Source organism: Phalaenopsis equestris, unplaced genomic scaffold, assembly GCF_001263595.1.
Source record: "Phalaenopsis equestris unplaced genomic scaffold, ASM126359v1 Scaffold232315, whole genome shotgun sequence".
Taxonomy (NCBI): Eukaryota; Viridiplantae; Streptophyta; class Magnoliopsida; order Asparagales; family Orchidaceae; genus Phalaenopsis; species Phalaenopsis equestris.
In genome coordinates, this window is record NW_018250281.1 from 21,103 (window position 1) to 41,478 (window position 20,376).

At 35.6% G+C, this 20,376-nt stretch overlaps 1 protein-coding gene across 1 annotated transcript; it reads right to left on the reverse strand.

Annotated features, from left to right (window-relative positions):
* Window positions 1-2,885: 2,885 nt before the first annotated feature.
* On the reverse strand, window positions 2,886-4,188 carry LOC110038256 (extensin-3). Its single transcript, XM_020743036.1, has one exon. The coding sequence runs from the start codon at window positions 4,118-4,120 to the stop codon at window positions 3,158-3,160; it is 963 nt and encodes a 320-aa protein (XP_020598695.1). The 5' UTR covers window positions 4,121-4,188; the 3' UTR covers window positions 2,886-3,157.
* Between the last annotated feature and the right edge of the window lie 16,188 nt (window positions 4,189-20,376).

A 20,376-nucleotide genomic window follows, 5' to 3' on the forward strand; every position in this document is an offset into this window, starting at 1 on the left:
TCTTTTATAGGACAACATTCTGCTCCATAAAGCATTGCAGATCTTAGCACCATCTTATAGAATTTTCCTGTAAGTCAAAATGGTACTTTTCTATCACACAATAGGCCCCACTTCAAAGATCAAACTTCAATTCTACAAATAACATCTCCATCTGTATCACAATCACTTTGAACATCATACCTCAGATATCTAGAACGTTCAATCCTATTAATGATTTGATCTCCAATATTACAACTCCACCACTAGATCTACTACAACTAAATTACACTCCATGTATTCAGTTTTAGATCTATTCAAACAAGTTTCTTTAGACTCTAATGTAGACCTCCATAATTGAAGTTTTTACTGAACTCTTTCGCTAGTCTTATCCATAAGAAAGATAACATCAACAAAAATCATACACCAATGTACATCCTCCTATAAATATCTAGTAAGAGCATCCGTACATAAAGCAAAAAGATAAGGGTTTAAAGCTGATCCCTGATGAAATCCAACTGAAATTGAAAAACAGTCAATCAATCTTTCCCCTATTCGAATACAAGTAGTAGCTCTAGTATACATATCTTTAATGACTTGAATATAAATAGTATCAACAACTTTATTTCTAGAACTTTCCAAAGAACATCCCTTGGAACCTTATCGCAAGCTTTTTCAAAATAAAAAAAAAACATATGTAAATCCTCCTTAATCTATCTGTATTGCTCCATCAAACCTCCCAATATATGTATATCTTTCATAGAAAACTTTGCATAAAAACCAAAAAGATTATAAGAAATTTTTGTATCATTCTTAACCTATGTTCAATTACTCTCTCCCATAATTTAAAGTATGGCACATTAACTTAATTACTCTATAATTTGTATTTTTTGCATCCCCTTTATTCTCAAACAAAAAAGTATTTAAATACCAAATGCATACCAGAACTCGCATATATTAGAGGTTTTGAGAGAAAAAAAACAACTTCACACATACCCACATAAAGCAAATATCCCATCCAAACATACAATAAACGAGATTAAAGAAAATGATGGATAAAGGTAGCCAGCCACAAAGGGGGAAATGGAGATGACAATAATACATTAACAATTTAAACAAACATGTATTTAGATACCAAATGCATACCAAAACTCATATATATGAGAGGATTTGAGAGAGATTAAAACAACTTCATACATACCCAACATTCCAAGAGAACACAAACAAAACTATTTAGCATATTTGTTTGGTTTAGCTAGATGTTGATTACAACAACAACGACAACAAGCCTTTATCCCACTAAGTAGGTTCGGCTACATAAATCCTTTTTCTCCATTATGTTTTATTGAGTGTCATATTTTCATTTAATTATACTAAATTAAGAAATTTTTTTGTACAACATGCCCAAGTCTTCTTAGGTTTAGCAAGATATTGATTCCCAAGTATAAATACCAAGAGAAATTGATGATAAAGTTTGAGCAATCATGTTGAAAATCAAAATTTTCCCAATACAACAAAACGGTTAAGGCAACCATTATCAAACCAAATTATTCCGACAAAAGTGATGGGCATTGTGAAAACCAAATATTAACAAGAAAACAAGTGGGGCACACAATTTGATTATGTATTCTACATGGAAATGCTATTGCGCAAGATTTTTTTTTAGCACAATTTGACCCAATCATTTTTTGGACCTATCAACCATGTTCAATTGGGCTAGATCATCTGAGCCAGCCCCTATGGATGAACATAAGCAAGCCCCAATCAAACTAGATATGTAGTTAAATATGGAAACAATAAAATGTAAGAAAAGATTAATAATTAAAAGGAATATATATTTATCATGTTATATTTATGTCTTATATGTTCCTTAAATAAAATAAATGTTACTTTATAGTTTAGGCGGTCCTTTAGTTGGGTTAACCAGAAAAGAACCAAATCCAGTAAACCCAGTTCATCCAACAATCAAGTCTAGCTACAAATAAAAAAAACATTAATGTCTTGTAAAAAGATCACTAATCATTCACCTATTAAAAGATGAATTGGTCTAAAACATACTCTTCTCATAATATTGTTAATGAGCAACTTATCTGATAATTTCCACATAATAAGCATAACATCGAAAAGTAACATAAAGTCCCAAAAAGCAAAAACAAAAAGAAAGAAAGAAACTTTCATCTTACATTTCCAAATTGATCATTTTCATTATTATTTTCAAAATCAAAAGGTTTCCTACTCTTTTATGAAAATAAGTCAGCTAGCCTAATAAAGTACATATTTCACAAATTTCAGCCATCAACTTGGTAATGCTTAAATCATGCAATTTTGAGGCTCATAACTTCCTCCTTCCAGCAACTCCTAAATATTAAAATTAATTTCGTTTTAAACCATCTTTTCTTACATTCTGATATTGCAAGCTAGATAGGCTCACCTTATAACTATTTTCCAACACAATGACAAGAAATCAGATAATGTCACAATATCACTGCATTAAACGTACATTGAAATGTCTCACAAATTAAGCATATTAACTGACTTGATAGGAAAAGGCTAAAGGCTAGTTAATTGGAAAAGCAGTGGAGGGGCTTGATGTAATTTGATTTTAATGGAAATTTAAAAAAGAAAGAATCAATGCATGCGGTGAATATCCTGCCCTAGTTTTTGCATCTACTGATCTTATCCAGCTCATCAAAAGTGAAGCAACTTAGAAATCTAGTCTTTTTTGGCATCCTTCTCAATTTTAATGAATCTCTTACACAAAAGCATTGTTTCATCTTACATCTAGCCATATGAATTGGTAGACATTATGATTCTGATAAAGAATAAGAATTAAAACTGATGGCATAAGTGGCAAAAAAGCTCAAATAGATAAACAGCATGCAATTATCAAAATAGCATACAAGTCACAAAACACAGAATCCAAGAGCATTTCCGGAGAGAAGTTATAAATTACCTAGAGCCACCATCATCTTAAATATATAAAAATTTGCATAACAAAAGAACACAATCAAAGATCCATACAACATTGGCATAAAAATGAAGTTGGCAACAAAGGGCTATTTACATATTAGACTTGAATTTGAAACAATTTCATGTGAACTCGAGCAACTTGATTCAAACTTACCTCCTTGATCACCGAACTTATAGCAACATTGAAAGCTTGAAAAAAGCAGGTACCTTCTCAGTAGTCCGAACGATAGTCATTGTAGTCCTCCCTGGTAGCCAGATCACTCTCGACCCTTTCTGTAATTTTTCCTTCCTCGTGCTTCAACCCTTCTTCCAGCGCCAGTGCTCCCAAAGACCCCGCCACAGCACCAACTGCTAATCCAGCCCCAAATCCCATGTTCCCCCCTTTCTGCTTCTGTTCATACGAAGCCACGGAGGAGTAATCCACAGGAGCTGAAGGACCTAACCCATAGCTAGATGCCCTATCGTAGTAAGACGGCCTAGCCGGCAGAGCAACTGCCGCCGGAGCAGGAGGGGCAGAGTAGTATGCCGAAGCAGGCGGGTAGTATCCAGAGTACGGATCGGAGTAATTACCATAAGGATACTGCGATGGAGGCGGCGGGATAGCGTGGTTGTATGGAGAAGGAGAAGGGAAGGAGCGGTAGTTGCGAAGGGGCGGAAGAGGGGCGGAGTAATAGTAACTGGAAGGAGGAGGATGGGGTATTGAATAATTAGGCTCCGGCGCGCAGGGGCGCTCGCGAATGGCCAGCTTAATACGGATTTTGCCTTGGTTGCGACCAGAGGGGCGCTGAAGCTCGAGCGAGCGGATCGGAGTGGGGGTTCCGGAGGGATCTTCGAGATCGATGAGATCACTCAGCGGTGACCTCGCAGTTCCGACGAGGGGTTTGGGAGTTTCCGAGGGCTTGGAATGGAATATGTCTAGGGTTAGAAATAGGGGCGAGCCATGGTGGAGAGAAGGCGGAAGGGGGAGAACAAGGCGCTCGTTCCATACGGGACGCGTAGACCCAGCGTCGTCGGGTTTGGTGGCAGATCGACGCTCAGGGTCTAGGTAGGCAACAGCATAAGGTTTGAGATCACCGTGGCGCCAATTGACGTTCTTCAGGTGTTTAGCAGAGACAACGGTGATCTCTATTTCGAGGGGCCTCGTCGCCGGTGAGGAGGGGCGGGGAGTTGCCATGGGAGCCGATGCCGGTTGTTAGCGCGTTTAGGTTTTCAGTCGCGGTGGGAGGAGAAAGCAGAATTAAAAGAAATAGATTAAAACGGCCAAAAATAAAAAAAATATGGGTTTTTACATTGGAGCCACCTAAAATATTATATTTTATATTCTAACACATAAATTCTAGTTGTTGAATCTAAAAGTGCCCATGAATCACATCCAAGGAATAAAGCACCAGGACTAAAGGAGAATATATGAACAGTGAAAAAATGAGTATCTTTAGAGTTTTTTTCTCATGAGAGGTTCCCTAGTTGTAGGTATGGGAGGCATTTTGGATACATAATTATCCTTAAGTTCTTTTTCTTTAGAAAAAAATCTAAGGGCACGAAGATCATTTACACAATATATTTAAATGTTTCGGCATGTGGATTATTGGTCAACAGCTGCAATCTTCGCTCATTACTCCCATACTTGTTCATTGTCTCTAACGGGTTGACCCATGTGGAGATAATCCAAAAGTCTGTCGGTCGAAATTATTTATAACTACCACTGATTTCTTTGACTCGCCTACCTCATCCTCTTGATGATAGATTGGTCTTCACTCGATTCATTTGGTGCATATCATTCACTCTATTGTCATGTTTGTTGGCGAGCTAACGAGACAAATGACTATGCAAAGCTCTGGGACATTCTTCCTGGCTCCACATCTATCTCTCCCTGGACAAATTGGATTGTTTTATTGGTTGCTCTTTGAATACTTCGATCGAGGGGGCCCGCCCCATTTGTTGTGTGCTCATGTTCTACCTTAAGATACGTGCTGACACGATTCTATCACAGATATATAGTTTCCCAATTTTATTGCTTTTAAACACAACTTCCTGCTGGCATCGGCAAGAAATTAAGGAATCCTCACATGGTCGTTTGGGGAGCCTTAAAAAATGACAGAAGATCCCTCCTCAGATGCAGGCTTAGCATCGTCTGTCGAAGGGAATAGTCATTTTGTTGTCCAATACCCCACGACGACATGATTAACAAAGTTTTGAACCCTAAAAAGTATGAACGAATGACTCAAGATTTGTGGGCCCCTTGAAAGTCGATGAGTCAAAGCAAAGGATTAATAAGGCAGCCAAGGCTTCCACTAAAGAGCCGAGGATGAAGAAATCACTGGTGGGTGAGAAGGCGCTCACAAAGAAAAACCCAGATTCAGACCTCCTTATTTATACCTTTGAAACAACATTTATAATCCAATGGATTCTAACAAGTGAGATAACTTTGATTGACAGAAAATCTTACTTTCCGACAGGTGATGTTGGGGGTGGTGAAGTTGTGACTCCTTACGTTCTACACTTAAATGCCACATTTATTCCAGACGACGATTTGATCGGGCTGAAGAGGACCCCCTATCTGACGCATCAGGCTTCATTAGCCTCGTTGAGAGGTAAAAAGTCAGCCAGTCCTTTCCTGACCCTACATCAAGAGAGGAGCATGGTCCTAGCTAGAGCACTCGTTGGGATGAAGCGGGCTTCAGATATGAAACCAATCTAGGGGTGGCAACCTCAATCTACAAATATGTCAGAGGCGACACTACTCCATGAAATGAGCCAGATGTTAGTTCTACGGTTTCTGAAGGATTTCGATGAAGGGAAGGTTCCCTTATTAGGGGTAGCGATGAGCAGATCACAATGTTGGTGAGGTCAAAAGCTTTTGTCTTGAGGGATTCCTGATTCGCCCTCATTGACTTATAGTGAGATTGGTTCCATCGTAGCCCGAGAGTGGAGTTCCATGGCTTAGACCTTGTAGGCACCCTATGGTCTAAGAGTATCAAGCATAAGTTAAAGGGGAAGAGGAAGTGGAATATTTCTGGGTGGAGTTGAATTAGGCTGCGTTTCTTTTTTGCTTATGTTGCTCCATGCATTCTTGGACACCGTCTTTGTTATATTGATAAATCTACTTGCTTACGCATCAATTATGACATTCAAGTTTCGAAAGGAATGATACTAGCATTATGTTGCAGACCCTAGCATCATGCGTACTGTTCTCAGATACAGAATAAACTTTGAGATTTAAGTTTATTAGAATTTAGTGGGATGGAATCGATGGGAGAAACAATTATGCTTCTTACTCTTTCATTGTGAAGAAGTGATAGTCATTTGCCTTTTGTTTCTTGTTCATGGTTTTGTTTAAAAGAATTGCCGTTTGTATCCCAATTTCATATGTGACGGCATTAACCTCAATCTTAATATGGATTTTTGTGCTATGGCATGCGTTTTTGTTTTGGCATCTGTTTTGCTAACTGTGTTCCACTATGGATCTCTATGTTTGGTCTTTATTTCCTGCTATGCTGAACTGCTTCATACTTTATGATCTCAATGGCTGAATATTTTACCTTTCCTTGGTGGTTTAACCAATGGGCCCTTCTCTCTGTTGCACTCTGGAAAAGTTTTTTTGGTGGTTTTAAAGCATGGCGACATCCTGAATTAGTATTTGTGCTAGTCTCTCATTTTCGTACAAGTGTTTCATGAAAGCTTTATAGTGTTTGCTTACATAACATGCAATTCTAATGTATTTACATATCTCACGCCAAGGTTTCGATCTTTTACACTACAAATACGCAATACGACTTTTCATGTTTAGATTTATGACACCATGGCTTTATAGGTGCAAATATCAAAGTTTGGGTTTTAAATATGTAAATATATAATAATTGTGTGGTATGTATGTATGTAAATCTTCTTGTAAGTTTAGTCCAACCCCCAGTTGCTTTTGTTTACCCGCACATTATGTAAGAAAATATGGGGAAGAAAATAAACTTCATCATCAGCCCTCCCATATTTAAGTTTATGGAAACCTTTGGTTTAATTGCATAAATGATGTTTTATTTGGCCTTATCCCTCGAGGAGCAGTTGGCAATTTTCTCTTTGATTTGAAATCTGCACTGGTTGTTTCTTCTGAGATTTTACATTTTCTGGAACTTATTTGCCCGTATTTAGACTTGGCATTATGAGTTCAGGCCTTTCACTTTATTTTATCTCATTTCTTGCCAATGTATTGATTACACTTCTGAATCTATTGGAAATTGAATGAGGATTGGTTAAGAAGAAGCAATCAGGTTGATTTAGTAAGGTTTAAATCCAATAGCACTTCTACCCAAGCGAATACTCGCTCAAAGTAATTGGAAAAGGTCAATTTGAAGAGGAATTTGTTACTTCTTGAGGGGAGGTTTTAAATGTTGATGGAAGTACTTGTGATTTCATTTTTCCGGTTATAACAGTAAGATTACACAACTTCTTTTCATATATATCTGATGCCGGGAGTTTGATCCTTATATTCACATATGTAGGGATATTTACATATATATACCACCTTATTCTTATGTATTTACATATATAGCACCTAAACTTTGATTTTCACTAGTTTTGCATATACCATAAAATTCTTATATATTTACATATTTAACACCCAAACTTCAATTTTTACACATGTCATTCCATTCAAGGTCATTTAGATATCTCTTTATATAAATTGTTGTTCGAGCACTTTAAGAAATAATTTTGACTAATGGCTTTAGTATTTATTGGAAGAAAATAAGAGCTTGAAATTTCTTTTGGGATCTTGATCCATGGGTATTTGGAAGCTTGAGCTTTTCATATACATATATACATGCACTCATAGTGTGGACTTAAAGATTGGAGCATGGAGGTTACAAGATTACTTGGAATATGTTCTCTTTCAATTTCATGATACGAAACATACAGAGTTGTTGGAAATTGGAGGTATGTTCTCTTTGAAGTTCTCAAAATTTCACAAAATAAAGCCACAATGATTTCCAAGTTTCCCATAATACAGTTTTCAAGTTTTCTGAATCATATAAATCAAAACCATAAACATTTTAGAACTCTGAATCATAAACATTTTAGAACTTCGGGACAGAAATTCAGATTGTCGGTGATGGAGAATTTCAAGGTTCTGTGGAGATTTCTTTGCATGTGGGCTCGGTTTTGGTTCTGAAAGGGAACGACGTTGATATAGCTGAACACTGCATCCCTGGAATACTATATCCAAGAGTTTTTATAACCCTTAGGAGGATGAATGAAGACAATGTGTCCTTCCGCTTTAAGGCTGATCTTGAGATAGAGAATTTGCAGTCTTTCGAGCTATAAGTTGTATAAAGACAGCACACCTCAATATATATTTAGGAGAAGTTGCTTCTATTTTTCTGATAATATGTTAGAAGGTGAGGCTAGTCTTTATGCAACTTACTATTTCTACATGGATATCGATAATGGATTGTCAGTTAGATGATATGCAGATTAAATTCAATCATATGTATTTAGTGTTGAAGTATGGAAGAGCATTCAGATATATGGATCATTTTCATATGATTCCAAAAGATGTTTTGATCATGTCCTCTTAAATGGAGTCAGACAGCATTGCATCCAGTATCAGATTACAGGAAAAAATGTTGAAATTTCTTTTTGCAGTTGTGAATGCAAATTTGGGCAATTGATTGAGAAAACAAATGAATTTGATTTGTCTCAATTCTGAGAAAGACAAACTAGCAAGAACGATATGTAAAACAAAATATATAATGAATAACACTCAATATATATATATATATATATATATATATAGATATATATGTTTGTGTGTGTGTGTCTGTATGTATGTATATATATAAATTAATTAACAGTAAACAAAAAATACTCTTCAAAATCATGAAAATTAAAAAAATAAAATAAAATAAAAATTTTCTCACCACAAATTCATTGTTTCCGCACTTCTGTGGATTTTGTCTTTTCTTTCACAATTCTGCAAAACGTTACAAATTTTACATTTCCATAAACTTTCAGATTCTACAAGTTCTATACTTCATTTATACATGATCTTATATGATTACACAAAATTTTTCACATCTTCACAAATTCATACAAATATTACATCCTCACACAATCTTACACGATATTTCACATTTCACGATATTTCACATTTCTACACGATATTTCACATTTCTGAAACAAATTCTTACATTCCTGATATTTTTGGATCGATGCAAGGATTCTGATTCTTTTCGTATATTTCCACATCCTATTTATATATTTTTCACATTCGCGATATTTTTGGATCGGCGCAGGGATTCTGATTCCTTTCACATATTTCCACATCCTATTCATATATTTTTCCACATTGCCGATATTTTAGGATCGGTGTAGGGATTCTGATTCTTTTCACATATTTCCACATTCTATTCATATATTTTTCCACATTCATGATATTTTAGGATCGGTGCATGGATTCCGATTCCTTTCACATATTTCCACAACCTATTCATATATGTGCATGGATTCCGATTCCTTTCACATATTTCTACAACCTATTCATATATTTCTCCACACTCATGATATTTTGGGATCGGTGTAGGGATTCTGATTCCATTAACATATTTCCACATTCTATTTATATATTTCTCCACATTCATAATATTTTCGGATCGGTGCAGGGATTTCGATTCATTTCACATATTTTCACGTCATATTCATATATTTCTTCACACTCACGATATTTTAGAATTGGTGCAAGGATTCTGATTCATTTCACATATTTCCACATCATATTCATATATTTCTCCACATTCACGATGTTTTAGGATCGATGCAAGGATTTTCAATCCTTCCATACATATAGACTCTTTGGGATAAGCTTAGCTCTTCTCAGCATATATATGCATCATTTGGGATAAGTTTAATCTCAATTCTTCCTCCACACATTCTTTGATGTTACAATCTTTTTTTTTTTCTCTTTCCTCTGCACATATAAAAAATTTAAGTTCACGACAACAATTGAAAATATACTTGCTAATCCCCAGCGAAGTTGCCAAAAGTTGTCGGCTTTTTTTTTTTAAATAAGATTTTAAATTTTAAATTTAATATAATATATAATGTAATGTAATTTTAGTTTTGTGAAAATGGTATATATTTTTTATTTTTGGAAAATAATGAGACCGGATAGACCTCATATATCTAATAGTTTAAATAGCTGAGCACGATAACATAAATAATATATCATTAAATAACATAAATAATATATCATCTTAAAGGATGAATGTATCACTTATTGGTAGACTTAACTATCCAAACTTAAAATTTATGACTCTATTTTGGTCTGCGAATTTTTATTGCCGACAATTTCTGGCGACTCCTCTGGGGAGTAATTCTTCTCTCCATTTTGATTATGAGATTTTGTCTTCATACATCGATATTGTACCCATATCATTAGTGTGTCAGACTATCATTTTTTTCCGTTGACATACTTCGCTCATTTCTTCCTTGAGTAAGTGTTGTTAACTCCCTTGATTCTGAAGCAACTGCTTAAGCACCCATAAACAAAAAAGTTCCAGAATTTTTTTTTTAAATCCTAAATGGGATGGACTTCCAATAGGTGTGATATGTTAGGCGACGATTCGTAGAAGTAAATTTAATATGAGAAGACTTCTCTTCGAATCATAAACACGGGTCCTACACATCCCACTCTTTTCTTTATTAATGATATTTTGATTTAACTAATTAAAACCTCTAAACAAAGTTTAAAATACATATAAAGAGATTTGTTCGGATAAGTCTCGAAAGAGCACCCGGTTAAATAATTTTGTTTAGCGCAATATGTTCGTCCTAAACTGTTGCAACAACAACAGTAGACATTGTGAGTCTAATTTCTGGAAAATTTTCAAATTACAGAAAATGACTTCACCAAAATTGATCTTCTCGTTTGTCACTGGGATGGATCCACTGGGATGGATCTAGCACTGGGATGGATCTAGCTGTGAATAAGAGCAAGCTGTCTGAGAAAGTTGTCATCCGCTTCGAACAAGGATTTGACAACACTGACATCAAATTTGAAGAATTACTATAGCTGTGTTAAGAAATAGGACTCCTGAAACAGTGGAACCGATAATGAAATTTAATCTGAAGTCAAAATACGAGTTCCCGACCCTAAAAAGGGTATTAGCTGAGAAAGACCCTGTCACTGTTGCAAATTCTGCTAAAATTGCTAGAAACACCTCCATTGATTCTGGAGTCACTATAATCACCCATAAACAGAAGAGTTCCAGAATTTTTTTTTTTAATCCTAAATGGGATGAACTCCCAATAGGTGTGATATGTTAGGGGACAATTCGTAGAAGTAAATTTAATGTGAGAAAACTTCTCTTCGAATCATAAACACGGGTCCTACACATCTCACTCTTTTCTTTATTAATGATATTTTGATTTAACTAATTAAAACCTCTAAACAAAGTTTAAAATACATATAAAGAGATTTGTTCAGATAAGTCTTGAAAGAGACACCCAGTTAAATAATTTTGTTTAGCTTAATATGTTTGTTCTAAATTGTTGTAACAACAACAGTAGACATCGTGAGTCTAATTTCTGGAAAATTTTCAAATTACAAAAAATGACTTCACCAAAATTGATCTTCTCGTTTGTCACTGGCACTGGGATGGATCTAGGATCTAGCTGTGAATAAGAGCTAGTTGCCTGACAAAGCTGTCATCCGCTTCGGACAAGGATTTGACAACACCGACATCGAATTTGGAGAATTACTGTAGCTGTGTTAAGAAATAGGACTCCTGAAACAGTGGAACCGATAATGGAATTTAATCTAAAGTCAAAATACGAGTTCTTGACCCTAAAAAGGGTATTAGTTGAGAAAGACCTTGTCACTATTGCAAAATCTGCTAAAATTGCCAAAAAACACCTCCAGGACAGCTGTTACTACCACCACCAGTCTAGTCACCGCACCTGTCACTATTCCTGCTCAGCTTAAAGGAAAGGAGATTCAGGAAGATGACGAGTCTGTTACTGTGGAACGTTCAATGTTCTTGACAACACCTTCTGTGTTCGAGATAGGATCTAGTTCAAGGTTCGCACCTCTGACTAGAACGCAAAGGAGGAACAAGAACCGAAAGATAGCTAAAATCAGGAAAGCGAAAGCTGCTGAGATGATTGCCGCCTCAACTGTCTTGGATGAGAATGAAGATTTCAAACTACCTGAGACCTCCCCTCTCTTAGGAGGGAGCAGGTTTCATCCACTGTCCGCCGCTCTTGATGAGGAAGACATTTGGAAGATTGCTGCTATGTCACCTCAATTCTATAATCACAACAACCAAGTGAAAGCTAAAAGATTCATACCGTTAGCTTGAGTTCGTACAGTCTTTGAGAAATTGGCAAAGAAGGAAGGATGTTCTGTTGTTGAGATTCTCAATAGGATGGGATGTGCAGTGTCACCCCAAATGAGAAGCCAGATACTGAAAAAGGATAAGTTCGTTTCACAACTCGTGAGGAGGGATACAAGAAGAAGAGATGGTTTGCTTTTACAAACCTCTCATAGATTCCATTCAGATGGTCATCGTGCGAGTCTCGATTCTGCCACTGTCGCTCCACTGCCACCCAGAATTCTCGTTAAACAGCGTCTAGGAGCTCGTGTTCCTCCTGTTTCTGTTATTGCAACTCCTACTACTGTTCTCTCCCCGAGTTCTAGGGGACTAAGACTGATCAAATCCCATCTCGGACCAAGAGTAAGAATACCAATTATACAGGATAAGTCTTTACCTTGGCCAGAGAGGTTAATGGATAATAAAAAATTACCTACCGGTGCGTCTGGTTCAGACACTAGGAGACCCACCAATTCTCAGCATGTAGATATCATCAATGAGTCACCTGATCCGAAAATATTTATATCTGAGAAGATGGTGTGGCGGCCTAAGATCGCTAAACCGACATATGCGGAAATACCCACAATGGAGAATTCTGGGGAGAACTCCCAGTATGATGTGTTGCCTACCACGATTGCTACTGAGAATACCACTTGTCAGATGTCGTCAGTTAATTTTAAGTTACCTAAGGAAGATTCGATCGAGGCAAAGTTGGAGAAACTCAGAAAAGAAATTAAACAATTTTCTGAAGAAAGAAAAGAGGAATTGGATGATGAAGAAGATCTGACTCATTACATGGATGAAGAATTTGCTGAGATAAATATTGTGGAGACTGGAGCATCTTCATCCTTACGAGAAGCGCCAGTTGAGGAAAATGCCGTTGAAATACTACAAAAAGTCATTCAGCAAAAGGATGAACAGATAGAATACATGCAAAAGAAAATGGAAGAAATGATTGTTGCCATTATGACCTTACAGAGTCAGTCACAGTCCCCGAAAGTAGTACCTGCCGAGGTAAATCAATCGGATGTTATTCAAATTGATGATAACAAGAAGGAATTTACCTCCATGAACAAAGAAGAACAATATAAGAAAGATCTTGTTCCAAATTCAATACCAGAAAAGGATATTAAAAGTTTGATAGAACAACAGGTGAAAGAAATCTGACGCAATCCAAAGGCGGAGCATCAATTCTAAAGGGTAGATCCTATCCTAAAGAATTTGATATCGTACAGTATCCCAAAAGTTTCGTACCACCTCTGTTCAAAATTTTTTATGGAACGGGAAATCCTCAACAGCATGTTGCGCATTTTCGCGCCAGTTGTTGCAATGCGGGAAGAAATGATGCATTACTTTTCCGACAGTTTGTTAGTAGTCTGTCAGGAGTAGCATTCGACTGGTATGCGGAATTGCCAAACGGTTATGTTAAGACATTTGAAGAATTAGAAATTTTTTTATCAAACGATTTGTTGGGGCTCAGCACTACATCATTGTTGGTGATTTAGTTGTTGAGAAACAAAGAACATATGAAACTTTAGTAGACTATAATCTACGTTGGAGGAATCTGAGCATGAAATGTGAACCTCAGCTTCAAGAACAATACGCGATTGAGGTATTATTGAAGAGTATTCGCGGGCCAGTTGTGTTCTTTCTTAAGGGTTTACAATTAAAACATTTGAAAAATTTCTTAGCAAAGTCGGGAGTCTTCAGGAAGAAGCGAAGCAACTTGGTTTTATCGAGAAGTTCAAAAAATAGAGACCCACGAAAATCTTCGAGAAAAAGTCTAGAACTGTTGCAATTATTGACAAGGGTAAACAACCACTGGAAATAAAGGTTAAACAACCGCAACAAAGCCATCAACCTCCTCAGCAATATCGTCCACAGTCATCCCAGCAAAGGTCTTACCAGATAAATAACAGACCAGTCCCGGCCATAGCAGAACATTTAAACAAAGTAAATCTCTTTAAAGATAAGGCAGTTCGAAAAACGTTTCGTAATTTGATTAAAAATTCAGAATTCAAATTGCCTGAATCTAAGAAACCCGATGAAGTTGATAAGAAGGATAACCCGTTGTATTGTCCATATCATAGAATGATTGGACATACTTTGGAAAACTGCTTTTCTTTTAAGAACTGGTTGGAAAACAATCTCAAGAAAGGGAACATAACGATCCTAAAAGAGTATATGAGAGAACCTGGAGAAGGTTCAATCAATATAATTTCGGTTGAGCCTATTGTTTCGATCGATCCTTACGCAGTTGATGGTGGATGAAATACAGTTTGGACAAAATCTTCGAAAAAAATACTGAATCAGATTCAGACTGCTTCAGTACAAGCCGCAATCCAGAATCCATAACCCGCTTAACCAGCATTACCAATTACGCTAGAATTATCAACCAATCGAGCAATGCATGATTGGGGCACTTCCTAAGAAGTTCCTTGAATCGTTCTCAAGCTTTATAAATAGACTCACCTTCATGCTGGCAAAATGAAGTGATATCATTCATAAGTTTAGTCATTTTTTAAGATGAAAAATATTTAACTAGGAATTTGTGGGTCAATTCACTCCACGTCCTAATTGATCCAGGTGCTAATGAGTTTAACCACATTTTGTTTTTGTCCCTCAAGAAGAAAGAGAAAAGTCTTAACTTAAAAACGTCATTAGAATCGTCATTATAGTGAAATGTGGCGTAGAGTTCTAAGAAACTCGCTAAGTAAAGATTTGGATCTTCAGACGGGTACCCCCAAACTGGTTGTTCAACACCATTTGAATGATAACAGGCTTCAGTTCGAATGTGTTAGCCTCTAAGATAGGCGTTTTGATACTCAAATGAATTTCATCTGTCATAGGGTTAACACAGTCTCTTAAGGGTCTATGTGCATTTGGGGGTTGCTTCATGAATCTCTGGGTTGTTTTGTGGATTGTTCGTCATCTCACCTACAAGTCCTTGAAGTCACTTTTGTTTCCTAATTTTTTCTAATAGTTCTCTCTAGCTCAGAATCTTAAAGTTCAAGTGCCTTAGCTCAAAAACTACACATGTACAAACTAAAGACCCCTAATCATAGAAATTCAAACCAAAATATTAAGTCAAACACACCCAATCAAACAAAAAATGTTTTTAGTTTTCTTGTTTTTTCAAATAAATAATCAAAACACTTGAGTAAAAGTAGTTATCACTACAAGTTTTCAAGTCAAAAATCTAGAGGTTCAACTAAAATTTTCTAAGTCAAATCACCGTCGTTCCCCAACAACGGCTACAAAAACTTGATATCACTTCTAGGTGCTACAATACGCATGGGGCTCATACAAATGCACATGTCGTATCAGTAATATAGAATTTTGAAGTCCGGAATGTCAACCCCATAAAGAACGAGATAATCCTTGTTAGGAAAAGTTCTAGACTACTAGTTTGAGTCTTAGCTTGAAATTCGGGTTGTGTTAGAGTCCTAAAAAGTAATCCTAAATTATCACAAGCAAATAAAAAGTTTTGAATCCTATAAAAGTAATCCTAAATTATAACAATTATATTGAAATTGTCAAATACTTAGTGGCTCATCCTTGTAATGAGTTAAGAGGATTTCATGAAATTGAGAACTGCAAGTAGAAAAGTCTGGTGACAAATAAGAGCAATGAACTTCTTTATCGTCTCCCAAGTGCATAAAGAAGCTTGGTTAGAGATGATTTTATTCCCATAATTCCCATAGCTAACCCATTAAAGCATATTTCCCTAACATTTGCATCTCCCTACAAGGCATATCCACATATACCCCATAGGTGAATGTGAAAAACTTAATTGATTCTATCATAGACTTTCCTAAAACTTATGGTTCATAACATATTTTAATAATTCACTTGGTCAGAATGAAAAAGTAAATTAAACCCTAAAGGTTTTTATCACCATATAAAGTAATTAAAATACTATACAATTCTCATTCCATCCATCATACTTAATTCTCACAAAGAAGAGTAAAATGTCTACTCAAGAAGCATGACAAAAACACCAAAATTCATTGAAACAAAAGAGAAATCTAGTATCCAATTGCTACAATTAAAGACAACAGAAAGTTCACAAAAAAACTTAGCTTTCTCTCCTTTACAACAACCAGAAGCATGAATTCCTAGGTTGTTGCTCCTGTAGAGCTCACTATCAAAGTTTTGAGAAAAATAGGTCGAATACTGAATAGGCTCAATTACCTTTTTCCTTTGCTTTCATTTCATTAAATAAAAATTTTACAATCTATTTTATGTACAAAATAAAGTGCATATAATCTATTTTAGGTAACTTAATCTATTTTAGGTACTATTTTAGGTAACTTAATAATACTTATTCTTAATCTAAATATTCAGCTAAAAGGAAAATATATCAGAATAAAGATATTGGAAATAAGGAAGTTTTTAATTATAGAAAACTTAATAATACATTTTCCCTTTGTCGAAGCCATCGATCTAAGTAGTGTCGAAGCCGAAGCTTAAGCGTAAGAAACAGTCGAATATGCCACAGAAGCAGCGATGCATAGTGAAGAAGATCTGAATTAGACAAGTAATAATACAAACATAACAACCCTTTTCAACCCAAGAAACCTTGCTGCTTTCGCCTGCTTTTTTCCGGCACCAGATAAACCACCAAACCAAGAAGAGGATGATGAAGAAGCAGCACCGACAACATTTGCCATCACAGTAGGTGGCATAGTTGATGAACGAATCAAGTAAAAGAGATAGTTCCTCCTTTCCCGTAAGAAGGTCGGCGGAAAGGGAGTCTTAAAGGTCCTCCAATGACTGCCGGTGGTTAGGACAAAAATTTGGCTCTGATATCATGCCAAAGTTTTGAGAAAAAATAAGCTGAAATCTGAATAGGCTCGATTGCCTTTTCCCTTTGCTTTCATTCCATTAAATAACAATTTTACAATCTATTTTAGGTACAAAATGAAGTGCATATAATTTATTTTAGGTAACTTAATAATACATATTCCTTATTTAAATATTCAGCTAAAAGAGAAATGTACTAGAATAAAGATATTAGAAATAAGGAAGTTTCTAATTATAGAAAACTCTTAATTTAGTTGTCTGATTCCATCCTTTCTGATTGACACTCACCCTGTCCTCTGCACTGGGAGAAGAATGGCTCTCCACAGCAAGCAAAACCCACTAAGTAACCAACTAGCATCAATCCCCACATAATCCTGTCATGTACTCCTATTTAGGCTCTTTAAATTGGCTTCCATGACTCCTATACGAATGGTTGGCGCCTAAGCGACAGTCCATGCACCCAAGGGGTTTGACTCCTAGACACCCAATGGTTTGCACTTAGGCACCAACCTCTCGGGTTAGTAAGGCATAGACTAGCTCTTAAGCGCCCAAGGGTCCAACGCCTAAGCGCCAGTGCCGCTTTACACTTTTAAGCTCCAAGTCTTCTCTTGATTTCCCCACTTCAATTTCTTGTTGTACATGTAAGATAAAAACAAAAATACATTTCTTAAAATGCAATTTTATTTATAAAAATGTATAGAAACATAAAAAATAATAGCTAACTTATCCGCATATAAAAAATCTCCCAAACTTCAACTTGTCCCCAAGTAAAACTAAAGCTTAAATTTTGAATTAGTTAGCTTATAGAAGTGGGTTTCATGGAAAGCTATCTACAATCATGCCTCAAAAGTCCATAGTTAATAAAATACAATATCACCAGTAAATAAGTTTAGTTCATAGGCTATAAGAAACTTTGCATTTAACAAATAAAGCATGATTTCATATTTATTTCAAAAAGAAATTAGTAAATGCTAAATAGTGCACAATAGATAACGAATATATAGAATTAAGCTCTCCTTTAAATAATTTACTAGTCATTCATAAACATAAATAAATTTAGGAATGTAGCGGAGTTTTCAAGTTAAAAAGAATTTTAGTAAACCAATTTTTGGTAAGGTTTCTCCTTAAGCTTCTTCGCAATATGTTTTTTTTCATTTAAAATTTGAAACAAACACAGTTATAACGGTTAATTGAAAGTATTATACTCACACAATATGATAATAGTTTCAAAGAATCGAATAAAAATGTGCAAATTAGTTGTAGGATCAAACCAAAGCATATGCCTCATCTCCCCGCCCCGCCAACCCCCCCCAAAACTCCGCCCATATACACATTAGTCTGAACCGTACATGGCTCCCCCACATCTATTCCCCAGAAACTCAAAAGCAGGGACAAAATGGTCCTTTATCCAAAAACAGCTACAAATCAACTGTTTTCCAAACACACAAACCAAACAGATAATCAGCTTATCAGAATAAATTGCTAATCAGCAGCTTATCAGAATAAACTTCTTATTTGAATAAGCTGTAGCTGCCCCAAACAGACCCTAAGGCGATGCTCACCAAAGAAAGTGAAACATCTAAACCAAGTCTAAAGAAAGAAAACACACAAGCAAACATGCATATTGGACTTATAACCCTGCTTGGAAAGAATTGTTATCTAAACCACATAAACACATTTTAAAATAATGAAGGCCGGTCTCAATGAATGCATAATAGAGAATGTTGTTGTTTAATAAGAATTGCAGGTCTTACAAATTGATCATAATGATTAACTAAGAATGTATGGTATGCAAAATATCCTAGGACTAATGTGAATTTTATTTTGTAATTTAAAACTAAAGATTTTAAAGCTCACCATACTCATCAGATGAATTTTATTTTTATTGGGTTAGCTATTAGTGTTAAGTGATCAACAGTAAGCTGTAAATAGAAATGCATGTCCTTGATTAAGAATGCTCAAAAGATTTGTTCAAAAGATCAATCGATATATAGAGACAGACTCGTTGTGTAATGTAGTAATTCTCATTGGTCAAACCATCCCTTTTCGTGTAATGAGTGGGTCTGAAGACAAGGAATAGAATTAATATGTCTATAGCGATCTTTTCGTGGTTATTCCTAAATAGTAAAAAGGCTCTTACATTATTTTTATTAATTAACATTTTTTTTGTTTTAGAATACATGATTGACTAAGGTGCGAATGTGATGTCCTAATGCAATTTTGTTTGGGGTTATGATTTTCAATTTATTTCGAAAAAAAAATGTTTCAGTTATTTGGTTGTGATAGAAAATATAGTCCTTATAAAGCCTACAACAAATTAAGGAAAAGTACACAAAATAATGCCCTGAGTTTTGATCAGACATATCTAACACAACAAGACAACAAAGAAACAACGCAAAGAAACAATTGAGGGTACCAACCTTAGGCCTCCATCAGACTCATCAGTTTAAATTTGACATCTGAAGATCGTTGTCATTTAGTTGGGGTTCATCCTTCACATTTTATTCATCCTCTTGTGGAACATCCGGATGTCAATTGTTGATTGACAATGACAAACGTCCTAACTCTATAGAAGAAAAGATTAAGCAAAAGAAAAGCCTGTGAAACTATAACAACCTAGCTCAACTAAGCCACTAAGCCCTGGGTTACTACAACTACCCTAGAGAAACAAATTAGCACACCCTAAGTTTACTATAGCAGCCAATAAATATGTAAAGCAAACTAGTGCAACCTGAACTATTTGGTATATGAAAGCACCTAAATTATTATCTAGTCATCCTAAACATTCAATCTAGTAAAGCAATCCTCCCTAAGCAAACATTTCTAATGAGCAAACCACACCACAAAACTACCCACTCTTATGACATCTATAGGTGAATATCTTATGACATCTAAGGTTGATGAGTGTGGAGGTGAAGAAAAATAATTGATTTTTTTTTTATATGGCGCCGATCAAGATTTCATGGTTCTGTCATCTCGACATTGTTGATTTTGGCTCAACTTAGTCAGGATAGACAATTAATCTACTCTGACCGGAAGATTCTTGTGTGTCGTTCAAGAAATTTTTGTAGGCCCAAATGTTGATTAATATTGTTCTAATTATCTTGGTTTGAAGTTGGTTTTGAGTTTTTTTTATTAGTTGTTTTGATTGAATTTAAGTGATTTATAGAACCCTCTGTTTTCAAATGATTATTTAGAATTGAATTTCAAATGACCTCCACGATTCTTTGGTCGTTCTAAAGTTCATTTGAAATCTTTATAAACT

Coding starts and splice junctions, on each gene's coding strand:
- LOC110038256 (XM_020743036.1), bottom strand. CDS start 4,120: ATGGCAACTCCCCGCCCCTCCTCACCGGCGACGAGGCCCCTCGAAATA.